Genomic DNA, 14,995 nt, shown 5'->3' with positions numbered 1-14,995 from the left:
ATGTACAATTGTTGTAGTTCATCCATGTGGTCTCTAAATGTCTGCCATTGCCCATCCACTGTCAGCCACTTAAGTATCATTCGTCAATCTATCCTAGACAATTCACACCTCATACCTTCAAAGTTACCCTTTTTTAAGTTCTGGACCATGGTCTCTGAATTAACTGTTTCATTCTCCATCCTAATGTAGAATTCCACCATATTATGGTCACTCTTCCCCAAGGGCCTCGCACAACGAGATTGATAATTAATCCTCTCTCATTACACAATACCCAGTCTAAGATGGCCTCCCCCCGAGTTGGTTCCTCGACATATTGGTCTAGAAAACCATCCCTTATGAACTCCAGGAAATCCTCCTCAACTGTATTGCTTCCAGTTTGGTTAGCCCAATCTATATGCATAATAAAGTCACCCATGATCCCTGCTGCACCTTTATTGCACGCACCACTAATTTCCTGTTTGATGCCCTCCCCAACATCACTACTACTGTTTGGAGGTCTGTACACAATTCCCACTAACGTTTTTTGCCCTTTGGTGTCCTGCAGCTCTACCCATATGGATTCCACATCATCCAAGCTAATGTCCTTCCTAACTATTGCATTAATCTCCTCTTTAACCAGCAATGCTACCCCACCTCCTTTTCCTTTTATTCTATCCTTCCTGAATGTTGAATACCCTTGGATGTTGAGTTCCCAGCCCTGATCATCCTGGAGCCACGTCTCTGTAATCCCAATTACATCATATCTGTTAACATCTATTTGCACACTTAATTCATCCACCTATTATGGATACTCCTTGTATTGAGACATAAAGCCTTCAGGCTTGTTATTTTAACACCCTTTGTCCTTTTAGAATTATGATGTAGTGTGGCCCTTTTTGTTTCTTGCCTTTGTTTACTCGGCCTTCCACTATTGCTTTTAACCTTTCTACCATCTGTTTCTGACTCCATATTACTTCGCCCTGTCTCGCTGCATAGGTTCCCACCCCCATGCCATATTAGTTTAAACACTCCCGAACTGCAATAGAAAATGTTACCTCCAGGACATCAGTTTCAGTCCTGCCCAAGTGCAGACCGTCCCTTTTGTACAGGTCCCACTTCCCTCAGAACTGGTTCCAATGTCCCAGGAATTTGAATCCCACCCTCTTACACCACTGCTCAAGCCACATATTTATTCTAACTATCCTGCTCCCTCTACTCTGATTAGCACGTGGCAATGGTAGCAATCCAGAAATTACTACCTTTGAGGTCCTACTTTTTAATTTAACTCCTAGCTCCCTAAATTCAGCTTGTAGGATCTCTTCTCGCTTCTTACCTATATTGTTGGTACCTACATGTACCACGGCAACTGGCTGTTCACTCTCCCTCTCCAGAGTGCTCTGCAGCCGCTCCGAGACATCCTTGGCCCTTGCACCAGGGAGGCAACATACCATCCTGGAGTCTCGGTTACGGCCGCAGAAAGTCCTATCTATTCCCCCTCAGTCACTGGAGGGAGGGGTTAGGTGTGACCTCAGTCACGGGGGGAGGGGTTAGGTGTGACCTCAGACACTGGGGGGAGGGGTTAGCTTTGACCTCAGACACTGGGTGGGGGAGGGATTTGCGTGACCTCAGACACTGGGTGGGGGAGGGGTTTGGTATGACCTCAGATACTGGGTGGGGGAGGGGTTTGGCATGACCTCAGACACTGTGGAGAGGGGTAAGGTTTGACCTCAGTCACTGGGTGGGGGAGGGGTTGGTGTGACCAGAGTCACTAGGTATGGGAGCAGTTACGTGTGACTTCAGTCACTGGGAGGGGGAGTGGTTTGGCGTGACCTCAGACACTGGGTGGTGGAGGGGTTAGGTGTGACTTCAGACACTGGGGGGAGGTGTTAGGTGTGAGCTCAGACACCAGGGGAAGAGGTTAGGTGTGACCTCACACACTGGGGGGAGGGGTTAAGTGTGACATAGAAACATAGAAACTTAGAAAATAGGTGCAGGAGTAGGCCATTCGGCCTTTCAATGAGTTCATGGCTGAACATGCAACTTCAGTACCCCATTCCTGCTTTCTCGCCATACCCCTTCTCCCCCTAGTAGTAAGGACTACATCTAACTCCTTTTTGAATAAATTTAGTGAATTGGCCTCAACAACTTTCAGTGATAGAGAATTCCACAGGTTCACCCCTCTCTGGGTGAAGAAGTTTCTCCTCATCTTGGTCCTAAATGGCTTACCCCTTATCCTTAGACTGTGACCCCTGGTTCTGGACTTCCCCAACATTGGGAACATTCTTCCTGCATCTAACCTGTCTAAACCCATCAGAATTTTAAACGTTTTTATGAGATCCCCTCTCATTCTTCTTAACTCCAGTGAATACAAGCCCAGTTAATCCAGTCTTTCTTGATATGTCAGTCCCGCCATCCTGGGAATCAGTCTGGTGAACCTTCGCTGCACTCCCTCAATAGCAAGAATGTCCTTCCTCAAGTTAGGAGACCAAAACTGTACACAATACTCCAGGTGTGTCCTCACCAAGGCCCTGTACAACTGTAGTAACATCTCCCTGCCCCTGTACTCAAATCCCCTCGCTATGAAGGCTAACATGCCATTTGCTTTCTTAACCGCCTGCTGTACCTGCATGCCAACCTTCAATGACTGATGTACCATGACACCCAGGTCTCATTGCATCTCCCCTTTTCCTAATCTGTCACCATTCAGATAATAGTCTGTCTCTCTGTTTTTACCACCAAAGTGGATAACCTCACATTTATCCACATTATACTTCATCTGCCATGCATTTGCTCACCCACCTAACCTATCCAAGTCACTCTGCAGCCTGATAGCATCCTCCTCGCAGCTCACACTGCTACCCAACTTAGTGTCATCTGCAAATTTGGAGATATTACACTTAATCCCCTCGTCTAAATCATGAATGTACAATGTAAACAGCTGGAGCCCCAGCACAGAACCTTGCAGTACCCCACTAGTCACTGCCTGCCATTCTGAAAAGTACCCATTTACTCCTACTCTTTGCTTCCTGTCTGCCAACCAGTTCTCAATACACATCAGCACACTACCCCCAATCCCATGTGCTTTAACTTTGCACATTAATCTCTTGTACGGGACCTTGTCGAAAGCCTTCTGAAAGTCCAAATACACCACATCAACTGGTTCTCCCTTGTCCACTCTACTGGAAACATCCTCAAAAAATTCCAGAAGATTTGTCAAGCATGATTTCCCTTTCACAAATCCATGCTGACATTTTACCCACTATCGATGTCAGGCTGACCGGTCTATAATTCTTTGTTTTCTCTCTCCCTCCTTTTTTAAAAAGTGGGGTTACATTGGCTACCCTCCACTCCATAGGAACTGATCCAGAGTCTATGGAATGTTGGAAAATGACTGTCAATGCATCTGCTATTTCCAAGGCCACCTCCTTAAGTACTCTGAGATGCAGACCATCAGGCCCTGGGGATTTATCGGCCTTCAATTCCATCAATTTCCCCAACACAATGTCCCGACTAATAAGGATTTCCCTCAGTTCCTCCTTCTTACTAGATCCTCTGACCCCTTTTACATCTGGAAGTTTGTTTGTGTCCTTAGTGAATACCGAACCAAAGTACTTGTTCAATTGGTCTTTGTTCCCCGTTATGACTTCCCCTGATTCTGACTGGAGGGGACCTACGTTTGTCTTTACTAACCTTTTTCTCTTTACATATCTATAGAAGCTTTTGCAGTCCGTTTTGATGTTCCCTGCAAGCTTCCTCTCGTACTCTATTTTCCACACCCTAATCAAACCCTTTGTCCTCCTCTGATGAGTTCTAAGTTTCTCTCAGTCCCCGGTTTCGCTGCTATTTCTGGCCAATTTGTATGCCACTTCCTTGGCTTTAATACTATCCCTGATTTCCCTTGATAGCCACGGTTGAGTCACCTTCCCTTTTCTATTTCTACGCCAGACAGGGATGTACAATTGTTGTAGTTCATCCATGCGGTCTCTAAATGTCTGCTGTTGCCCATCCACTGTCAACCCCTTAAGTATCATTCGCCAATCTATCCTAGCCAATTTACGCCTCATACCTTCAAAGTTACCCTTCTTCAAGTTCTGGACCATGGTCTCTGAATTAATTGTTTCATTCTCCATCCTAATGTAGAATTCCACCATATTATGGTCACTCTTCCCCAAGGGGCCTCGCACAACGAGATTGATAATTAATCCTCTCATTACACAACACCCAGTCGAAGATGGCCTCCCCCCTCATTGGTTCCTCGACATATTGGTCTAGAAAACCATCCCTTATGCACTCCAGGAAATCCTCCTGCACCGTATTGCTTCCAGTTTGGTTAGCCCAATCTATATGCATAATAAAGTCACCCATGATCCCTGCTGCACCTTTATTGCATGCACCCCTAATTTCCTGTTTGATGCCCTCCCCAACATCACTACTACTGTTTGGAGGTCTGTACACAATTCCCACTAACGTTTTTTGCCCTTTGGTGTTCTGCAGCTCTACCCATATGGATTCCACATCATCCAAGCTAATGTCCTTCCTAACTATTGCATTAATCTCCTCTTTAACCAGCAATGCTACCCCACCTCCTTTTTCTTTTATTCTATCCTTCCTGAATGTTGAATACCCTTGGATGTTGAGTTCCCAGCCCTGATCATCCTGGAGCCACGTCTCTGTAATCCCAATCACATCATATCTGTTAACATCTATTTGCACAGTTAATTCATCCACCTATTACGGATACTCCTTGTATTGAGACATAAAGCCTTCAGGCTTGTTATTTTAACACCCTTTGTCCTTTTAGAATTATGATGAAGTGTGGCCCTTTTTGTTTCTTGCCTTTGTTTACTCGGCTTTCCACTATTGCTTTTTACCTTTCTACCATCTGTTTCTGACTCCATATTACTTCGCCCTGTCTCGCTGCATAGGTTCCCACCCCCATGCCATATTAGTTTAAACATTCCCGAACTGCATTGGAAAATGTTACCCCCAGGACATCAGTTCCAGTCCTGCCCAAGTGTAGACCGTCGCTTTTGTACAGGTCCCACTTTCCCCAGAACTGGTTCCAATGTCCCAGGAATGTGAATCCCTCCCTCTTACACTACTGCTCAAGCCACGTATTTATTCTAACTATCCTGCTCCCTCTACTCTGATTAGCACGTGGCACTGGTAGCAATCCAGAGATTACTACCTTTGAGGTCCTACTTTTTAATTTAACTCCTAGCTCCCTAAATTCAGCCTGTAGGACCTCTTTCTGCTTCTTACCTATATCATTGGCACCTACATGTACCATGGCAACTGGCTGATCACCCTCCATCTCCAGAATGCTCTGCAGCCGCTCCGAGACATCCTTGACCCTTGCACCAGGGAGGCAACATACCATCCTGGAATCTCGGTTGCGGCTGCAGAAACTCCTATCTAGTCCCCTTACAATAGAGTCCCCTATCACTATAGCTCTCCCACTCTTTTTCCTGGACTTCAGACACTGGGGCAGAGGGGTTAGGTGTGACATCAGACATTGGAGCAGAGGGGTTAGGTGTGACCTCAGTCACTGGGGGGGAGGGGTTAAGTGTGACTTCAGTCACTGGGGGAGGGGTTAAGTGTGACCTCAGTCACTGGGGAAGGGGTTAAGTGTAACCTCAGTCACTGGGGGAGGGGTTAAGTGTAACCTCAGTCACTGGGGGGGAGGGGTTTGGTGTGACTTCAGTCATTGGGGGAGGGGTTAGGTGTGACCTCAGTCACTGGGGGGAGGGGTTAGGTGTGACCTCAGACACTGTGGGGAGGGGTTAAGTGTGACCTCAGACACTGTGGGGAGGGGTTTAGTGTGACCTCAGACACTGGGGCAGAGGTGTTAGGTGTGACCTCAGTCACTGGGGGAGGGGTTAAGTGTAACCTCAGTCACTGGGGGGGAGGGGTTCGGTGTGACTTCAGTCATTGGGGGAGGGGTTAGGTGTGACCTCAGTCACTGGGGGGAGGGGTTAGGTGTGACCTCAGACACTGTGGGGAGGGGTTAAGTGTGACCTCAGTCACTGGGGGGAGGGGTTAGGTGTGACCTCAGACACTGTGGGGAGAGGTTAAGTGTGGCCTCAGACACTGTGGGGAGAGGAGTTAGGTGTGACCTCAGTCACTGTGGGGAGAGGTTAAGTGTGGCCTCAGACACTGGGGAGAGGGGTTAAGTGTGACCTCAGACACTGGGTGGGGGAGGGGTTAGGTGTGATCCTTTAAAAGTGTGACGTCACATCCGCGGAAATTATATGAACGTTTTAATTTGTAATGTTAATATGTGCAAATGTTAAAATATAGCTGCTAAAAAATGATTGCCTCGCTGCTGCAACAATAACTTATATTTTTGCTGCGCGACCTACATTTTCCATTCTGGCTCCCACCCTGTGTGCCGCTGGATTTGGTTCGGAAAATATGGTCACCCTAACTTTAGGTTTCAATTTTTTAAAAAAGGTTTTGTCTTCTTAAAACAAAAGGTCAATGTGCAAATATGTTTCATTGTTGTTGATCTTTGTGGAGCTATTAGAATAAAACAACAGGATTGGACCAATGTATTGAACCGAACGCCAGAGATTTGTTTTGTTCCAGACTTACTGCATCGACAGTTCCAACACACACAGGCCACCCGGACTGCAGTGTGTGCTGCACCGCCCGGCCCAGACCCGACCCGACCGGATCGGCAATGACCGCCCAGGTACGGCCCGGCCCCTGGTGCTGCCGCCCCCTTTTAAAGAGACGAAGCAGCGACCCTGCGGCAGCCCCCGGCCCCGAGCAGCTGTCGCTCTCCGCGGCCTCTCCGTGTTGCAGATGAGCCGCTCCTGTCGGAGACCGCCCGGGTGGCCCCGCCGGCATCAACCGTCCAGTGTCTGTGACACCGGCTCCTCCTCTTCGTATTTGAAGACCTCAGAAATTCTCTGTCAACTCTTAGGACCGTGATGATTTTTGTTGTTGTTGTTGTTGGAGAAAATGGCAAGAATGAGGTGCCCAGGCTGGGTGTTGGGTGTAGGTGACAATTGGGAAGTGACTGAAAGAGGGTGCTTTTACATGACCGCTTTTGTGCCGCCAATACTAACGTTGTGGTGTAAGTTTGGATTTCGGGCTGAGCTGGAGTGTCCAAAGCATTGCCACACCAGCTGTAAGGAAATTGCTCAGAGTACTTCCACTTCTGTAATCAATTTAAAAGTTTAGACAACTCTCTCCTTGCAACAGCATTGAATTTTCCACATTGCTTAAATATAGGCGCACATTTGGAGAGGGAGCCGTTCCCGCATCAAGAATGTAATGCATCTCCAATTGATGATGTCCGCTCCCAAAGAAAATGTCATGGTGCTGGTAGCAGCATGGTCCTATAAAGAGCCAGCCTGCCATGGATTTTCAATTTCCTTTGTCTTGCTGGGACTGATTTGGTTTAGAAATTTCCACTGACAGTGGAAGGTAGAAACTTGGAGGGTGAAAATATTTTCTAAATGAAGGGGCAAATAAAACTGTTTTCAGTGTAATAAACAGAAGTAAACTTCTATGTTACTTTGTTCAGGTCATTATGTTGGAGAAATCACGCTTCCTTACTATTAGGGAACTGTTCCATCAGTAATTGTTGGAGAGGTATAGGGAGGGAATTCCAGAGCTTAGGGCCTCGGCTGCTGAAGGCGTGCCCACCAATGGTGGAGAGATGAAAACTGGGAATGTGCACGAGGTCAGAATTGGAGGAGTGCAGCAATCTTGGAGGGTTATAGGGCTGAAGGTTACAGAGATAGAAATGAGCATTTAACCATTTAAAAAAAACACGTTGAGGTTATCCCAACGATGATCACAACGATCCCAAGATGAGATTACTCCCTAGTATATATTATTTATATAACACAAACTAACGTTTTGTTTAGGAATTACTCATTTTCATATAAATGTTACATAATGGCTCAAATGTTTCAAAATTAATGTCAACATTTCTGAACTGTTGCTAAATAAAACAGCTTGTTGATTTCACAGTATGATTTAAGGAGAGACTTAATCCCTTTGCTGGTTGTGAATGTGGCTCTACACATGTGGTTAAGCCTACACATGATGAGTTCTCCTGGCTCAGTGGGGAACATAGTGATGCTTAGCCTGTTTAACTTAGTCTGTGGGGTGTGCGCTACTGTCTATGAATACCAGTAGACTGGTAGGTATGTTATAATGAAACCAGTAGCCTAGTCGGTATACTATAATGGAAGCCTCATGTTAAATGTTGAAAAGATGTTTCTGCCAAAACAATCTTTTGAAATTATATTTACAGTATGAAATATGGCTTGAAGAGGCCACTATTGACTTGGTAAATCTAAGTCTGCTCTTCACAGAATTCTTTTTGCTAGAAAATATGTAAACTAATGTGCCAGCATTCTTAGCTGAGCTATTCATGATTTTTGCAGCATTAAATATTTCTCTCTTTTTAAAATAGGTTTCAGTGCTATATTTTGCCAGGAGTGCTGAACTTTCAGGGGTTCGTTCTGAGACACTTTCTATACCACAACAACTAACTTCTTTGCAACTGTGGCAGGAAATTGTCAAGAGACATCCAAGGTACAGCATATTAGAAAACCTCACGAGATTCTTGCTCTTTTTCAGCAGTGTTACTTAACTTGATCTGGATGTCTTATCTTTCAACTTACAGTGCATGAACTCTGATTACTTGATGAAGATATGAGTAGTAATTAAGAAGATTAATATTTATTGTACAGAGATATCCTGCCAAATTAAAATACAGATCTTATTAGATCTCTGATCTCCTTAAAACTTGCCCATTTGACCAAGCTTTCCACTCTTCTAATATCTCCTGCCACTTTCTATCGGATTATGTTCCTGTGAAACACCTTGGGATGTTTTCATATGTTAAAGGCACTATATAAATGCAAGCTCATAGGATAATAACATCATACAGAACAGAAGGACATTCGACCCATTGAGTCTGTGCCGGCTCTTTCAAAGAGCAATCCAGTTAGTCCTATTCCTCTCCTTTCCCCATATCCCCGCACTTTTTTCACCTTCAAGAATGCATCCAATTCCCTTTTGAAGGCTATGATTGAATCTGTATCCAGCACCCTATCAGGTTGCATAAAATGTTTTTCTGTGGCAAATGGAATATAATGTGGAGAAATGTGAAGTTATCCAGTTCGGTCGGGAAAATAGAAAAGCAGAGTATTTTTTTAATGGTGAGAGATTGGGAAATGTTGGAGTTCAGAGTGACCTGGGTGTCCTTGTACACAAATCACTGAAAGTTAACATGCAGGTACAGGAAGCGATTAAGAAAGTCTTTATTACAAGATGATTTGAGTATAAGAGTAAAGATGTCTTACTGCAATTATATCATAGAAACATAGAAAATAGGTGCAGGAGTAGGCCATTCGGCCCTTCGAGCCTGCACCACCATTCACTATGATCATGGCTGATCATGCACTTCAGTATCCCATTCCTGCTTTCTCTCCATACCCCTTGATCTCTTTAGCCGCAAGGGCCACATCTAACTCCCTTTTGAATATATCGAATGAACTGGCCTCAACAATTTTTTGTGGTAGAGAATTCTACAGGTTCACAATTCTCTAAGTGAAGAAGTTTCTCCTCATCTCGGTCCTAAATGGCTTACCCCTTAACCTTAGATTGTGACCCCTGGTTCTGGACTTCCTCAACATCGGGAACATTCTTCCTGCATCTAACCTGTCCAATCCCGTCAGAATTTTATATGTTTCTATGAGATCCCCCCCTCATTCTTCTAAATTCCAGTGAATATAAGCCTAGTCGATCCAGTCTTTCTCAATATGTCAGTCCTGTCATTCCAGGAATCAGTCTGGTGAACCTTCGCTGCACTCCCTCAATAGCAAGAATGTCCTTCCTCAAGTTAGGAGACCAAAACTGCACACAATACTCAAGGTGTGGTCTCATCAAGGCCCTGTACAACTGCAGTAAGACCTCCCTGCTCCTATACTCAAATCTCCTCATTATGAAGACCAACATGCCATTTGCTTTCTTTACTGCCTGCTGTAGCTGCATGCCTACCTTCAATGACTATTGTACCATGACACCCAGGTCTTGTTGCACCTCCCCTTTTACTAATCTGTCATCATTCAGATAATAATCTGCCATCCTGTTTTTGCCACCAAAGTAGATAACCTCACACTTATCCACATTATACTGCATCTGCCATGCATTTGCTCATTCACCTAACCTGTCCAAGTCCCCCTGCAGCCTCCTAGCATCCTCCTCGCAGCTCGCACTGCCACCCAGCTTAATATCATCTGTAAACTTGGAGATATTACATTCAATTCCTTCGTCTAAATCATTAATGTATATTGTAAATAGCTGTGGTCCCAGTACTGAACCCTGCGGCACCCCACTAGTCATTGCCTGCCATTCTAAAAAGGACCCGTTTATGGCCACAAAAAGGTGGAGGGAGCATCAGCTTTCCAGCGGTACTCAATGTCGGGCCTTATGCCTCTGCTTATAAAGCCCAGGATCCAACATGCTTTGTTAACCTATCCTGCCACCTTCACAGATTTGTGCACAAACTCCCACAGGTCTCTCTTCTTGCACCCTGCTAAAATTCAACCATTCAGCATTTATTGTCTTTCCTCATTCTTCTTACCAAAATGCATCACCTCACACTTTTTTGTATTCAAATTTCATCTGCCATATGTCTGCTCATTCCACCAGCTTGTCTATGTCCTCTTGAAGTATATTACCATCTTCCTCACTGCTACACTTCTGTTTTGTGACATCTGCAAACTTTGAAATTGTGCCCTGTACCCTCAAGTCCAAGTCATTAATGTGTAACAAAAAACAGCAGTCGTCCTAGTACTGACCCTTGGGGAACTCTACTGCACACCTCCTTTCAGTCTGAAACACTGCCATTCACTACATCTCTTGTTTCCTATCACTTAGCCAGTTTTGTATCCATGCTGCTACTGCCCTTTTTATCCCATGGGCTTCAATTTTGATAACCAGCCTAGTATGTGGTACTGCATAAAATGCCGTTTGAAAGTCCATGTACACAACTGCACTGTCCTCATCCAACCTCTCTGATACCTCATCAAAAACTCAATCATGTTAGTAAAACATGTATTGCCCTTAATAAATCCATGGCTCTCCTTTTACTGGTCCATGTTTGTCCAAGTGGCTGTTAATTTTCACCCGAATTAGTGTTTCTAAAAGCTTCCGCACCACTGAAGTTAAACTGACTGACTTGTAATTGCCAGGTTTATCCTTCTCTCCTTTTGTGATCAAGGGTGTAACATTTGCAATCCTCCAGCCCTCTGGCACCACCCCTGCATCTAAGGAGGATTGGAAGATTGTGGCCAGCACCTGAGCAATTTCTCCCTTTCTTTCCACAACATAGGATGCATCCTGTCGAGACCGGGTGACTCGCCCACTTTAAGTATTGCCAGCCTTTCTAGTACCTCCTCTATCTAATCCAGTAACCCGGCAAACTCCTCGTTTACCGTAGCTTTGGCAAAGTCCTCTTCTTTGGTAAACACCAATGCAAAGTTTAGTACCTCAGCCAAGCCTCCTGGCTCCAATAGATCTGCATTTTGGTCCCTTATCAGCCCCACCACTCCTCTGATAACCCTTTTACTGTTAATATGCCTGTAGAAGATATTTGGATTCCCTTTTATATTAGCCGCCACTCTATTCTCGTACTGTCTCTTTGCCCCTCTTATTTTCTTTTTCACTTCTCTTTACTTTTTATATTCGGCCTGATTCTCCTTTTGTATTATCAAGCTGACATCGGTCATACACCCCCTTTTTCTGCATCACCCTACCCTCTAACTCCTTTGTTATACAGGGAGGTCTAGTTTTGGTTGCCTGCCCTTTTTCCCCTTGTGGAAATGTACCTAGACTGTACCCAAACCACCTCCTCTTTAAAGGTGGCCCATTGCTCCATTACATTTCTGCCTGCCAGTTTTTTACTCAAATTTACTGGGCTAGATCCCTCCTCAATTCGCTGAAATTAGCCATCCTCCAGTTATGTATTTTATTCTAGATTGTTCCTTGTCCTTCTCCATAATTAATCTAAACTTTACGATACTATGATCACTATTCTCGAGATCTTCCCCCGCCTGTGACATTCTCCACTTGATGCCTTTCATTACCCAGGACTTGATCCAGCAATGCCTCCTTCCTCGTTGGGCAGGAAACATACTGATCAAGAAAATTCTCCTGAACACACTTGAGAATTCCTCCCCTTCTCTGCCCTTAATACAATCATTGTCCCATTCAATATTGGAGTAGTTAAAGTCTCCTGTTATCACTACTCTAAAGTTCTTACACCTCTCAATAATTTATTTGCGTATCTGCTATTTGGTGGCCGATAAAATGCACCAAGTAGCTTAATAGCTCCTTTTTGTTGTTTCTTAACTCTTTGACCCCTTAAGGACATTCTCTCTTTATAGTACAGTAATATTTTCCTTAATCAAAATTGCTAACCCTCCTTTTTTCCCTTCCCTATCTTTCCTGAAGACCATGTACTCAGGAATATTGAGCACCCAATCCTTCCTTTTTTTGGAGCCACTACATCATAGTCCCACATACCAATTTGCGCCTGTATCTCACCAACCTTATTAATCACACTTTGTGCATTTACACATATGCACTCCAAACCTAATTTAGACCTCTTTGTATTTTCTATGATCCGACCTAATTCTGTATTATTTCTAACTCAAACTGTCTCTCCCAGTCCTCTGCACCTTGTTTGTACTTTTTAAAGCTACATCTTAGTGCCCAACCGCTGCCGAATTAGTTTAAAACCACCCCCACGACACTAGTTAACCTGCCTGCAAGGATATTGGTCCCAGCTTTGTCTAGGTGCAACCCATCCATCTTGAACAGGTCATTCCTGCTACAGAAATGGTCCCAATGTCCCAGGAATCTGAAGCCCTCCCTCCTGCACCATGTCTCTAACCATGCATTAACCTGCTGTATCCTCCAATTTCTACTCTCTCTAGCGCATGGTACTGGGAGTAATCCAGAGATTACTACCTTTTGAGGTCCTGCTTTTTAACTTCCTCCCTAGTTCCTTAAACTCTGAGTGCAGGACCCCAACCACCTTCCTCCCACTGTCGTTGGTTTCGACGTTGACCACGACTTATGTCTCTTCCCCTATCCCCACAGAATATTCTTTACCCTGCCACCAGGGAGGCAACATATCAATGGGAGTGTCTCGCGTCGATGGTAGCAGAACTGCCTGTCCCCGAATCCCCAATTATTACTGCATTCCTTCACTTTGCTGTACCCCTCTATGCTGTTCTTTGACTCACGGTTCCAGGCTCGGGACAGCACTCCTTTTAGGCATCATCACCCTCACCGGTATGCAATGCTGCATATCTGTTTGAGAGTGCCACACTAGTGGAGGATTCCTGTACTGCCTACCTCTTTCTACACTTCCAGGTTGCCACCCACTCATTATTTCCTCTCTTGCTAGATGAGGTCCTTACTGCTAGGGGGATCAAGGGGTATGGCGAGAAAGCAGGAATGGGGTACTGAAGTTGAATGTTCAGCCATGAACTCATTGAATGGCGGTGCAGGCTAGAAGGGCCGAATGGCCTACTCCTGCACCTATTTTCTATGTTTCTATGTTTCTATGTTTCTATGTTTCTATGCTTCTATGCTTCTCTTATCAGCCTAGGATACATTTCATCCGAGCCTGATGATTTATCCACTTTCAAAGATGCCAAACCCCTTAAAATATCCTCTTCCATTATATTTATTCCATCTAATATTTCACACTCTTCCCTGATTGCAATGTCTGCATCATCCCTCTCTTTTGTGAAAACAGGTGCAAAGTATTCATTAAGAACCATACCCACGTCTTCTGCCTCCTCACACACATTACATTTATGGTCTCTAATAGGCTGTACTCTTTCTTTATTTATCCTCTTGCTCCAATGTATTTATAAAATATCTTCAGGTTTTCCTTGATTTTACTTACCAAAATGTTTTCTTGCTCTCTCTTTGCTTTCCTAATTTCCTTTTTAATTTCACCCCCGCACTTTCTATACTCTACCTTTCTGCAGTATTGAACCGTCGGTAACTGTCACCTCTTTTTTTTCTTTATCCTATCCTGTATGTCCCTTGACATCCAGGGGGCTCTCGATTTGATAGTCTCATCCTTTTTCTTTAAGGGAACATACTTGCTCTGAACCCTGAAAATCTCCTATTTGAATGTCTCCCACTGCTCTGACACTGATTTACCTTCAAGTAGCTGTTTCCAGTCCACTTTGGCTAAATCACATCTCAGCGAAGTAAAATTGACTTTTCCCCAATTGAGAACTTTTATTCCTGGTCTATCTTTGTCCTTTTCCATAACTACCCTAAATTTAACTGAATTATGATGACTACCACCAAAATGCTCTCCCACTGATATCCCTTCCACCTGACCAGCTTCATTCCCTAAAACTAAGTCCAGAACTGCCCACTCTCTTGTTGGGCTTGCTATGTACTGGCTAAAAAAAGTTCTCCTGAATGCATTTTAAGAGTTCTGCACCCTCTATACCTTTCACACAAATTCTATCCCAATTAATATTTGGGTAGTTGAAATCCCCTACTTTTGCTGCCCTACAGTTTTTGCACTTCTCAGAAATTAGCCTACATATTTGCTCTTCTATCTCCCTCTGACTGTTTGGGGGTCTATAGTACACTTCCAGCAGTGTGATTGTCTCTTTTGTTCTTCAATTCAACCTATATGACCTGATTTGATGATCCTTCTAACATATCATCCCTCCTCACAGCTGTAATTGTTTCTGTAATCAGTGCTGCGACCCCCTCCATTTTATCCCCCTCTCTCCTGTCTGAAAACCCTGTAACCAGGAATGTTGAGCTGCCATTCTTGCCCTTCTTTCAGTCATGTATCAGTAATATCTATAGTATCATACTCCCATATGTCTATCTGTGTTTCATCTGCCTTAATCCCTAGACCCCTTGCATTGAAATATATACCATTTTCTAGCCCTTGTTTTCACTGCCTTCCAAATTTGCTAACTATTTTGTTGCCTTC

General features: G+C 44.4%; 2 protein-coding genes across 2 annotated transcripts in view; both read left to right on the top strand.

Annotated features, from left to right (window-relative positions):
* The first annotated feature begins 6,465 nt into the window (after window positions 1–6,465).
* mocs2 (molybdenum cofactor synthesis 2) overlaps window positions 6,466–14,995 on the top strand; it is a 56,570-nt gene continuing 48,040 nt past the window's right edge. Inside the window, exons 1-2 of the mRNA XM_070868696.1 lie at window positions 6,466–6,673; window positions 8,414–8,535. Coding sequence (XP_070724797.1) covers window positions 6,662–6,673; window positions 8,414–8,535 — 134 coding nt within the window. The 5' untranslated portion in view covers window positions 6,466–6,661. The remainder of the gene's footprint in view (window positions 6,674–8,413; window positions 8,536–14,995) is intronic.
* The window catches only part of LOC139240211 (molybdopterin synthase catalytic subunit), a 70,744-nt gene continuing 64,199 nt past the window's right edge, over window positions 8,451–14,995 (top strand). Inside the window, exon 1 of the mRNA XM_070868684.1 lies at window positions 8,451–8,535. The gene's annotated coding sequence lies outside the window, so the exon portion shown is untranslated. The remainder of the gene's footprint in view (window positions 8,536–14,995) is intronic.

Source organism: Pristiophorus japonicus, chromosome 2 (assembly GCF_044704955.1).
Source record: "Pristiophorus japonicus isolate sPriJap1 chromosome 2, sPriJap1.hap1, whole genome shotgun sequence".
In the NCBI taxonomy this organism is placed as follows: domain Eukaryota; kingdom Metazoa; phylum Chordata; class Chondrichthyes; family Pristiophoridae; genus Pristiophorus; species Pristiophorus japonicus.
Note: the sequence above shows the minus strand (reverse complement) of the source record. Positions and strands in the feature narration are given on the sequence as shown.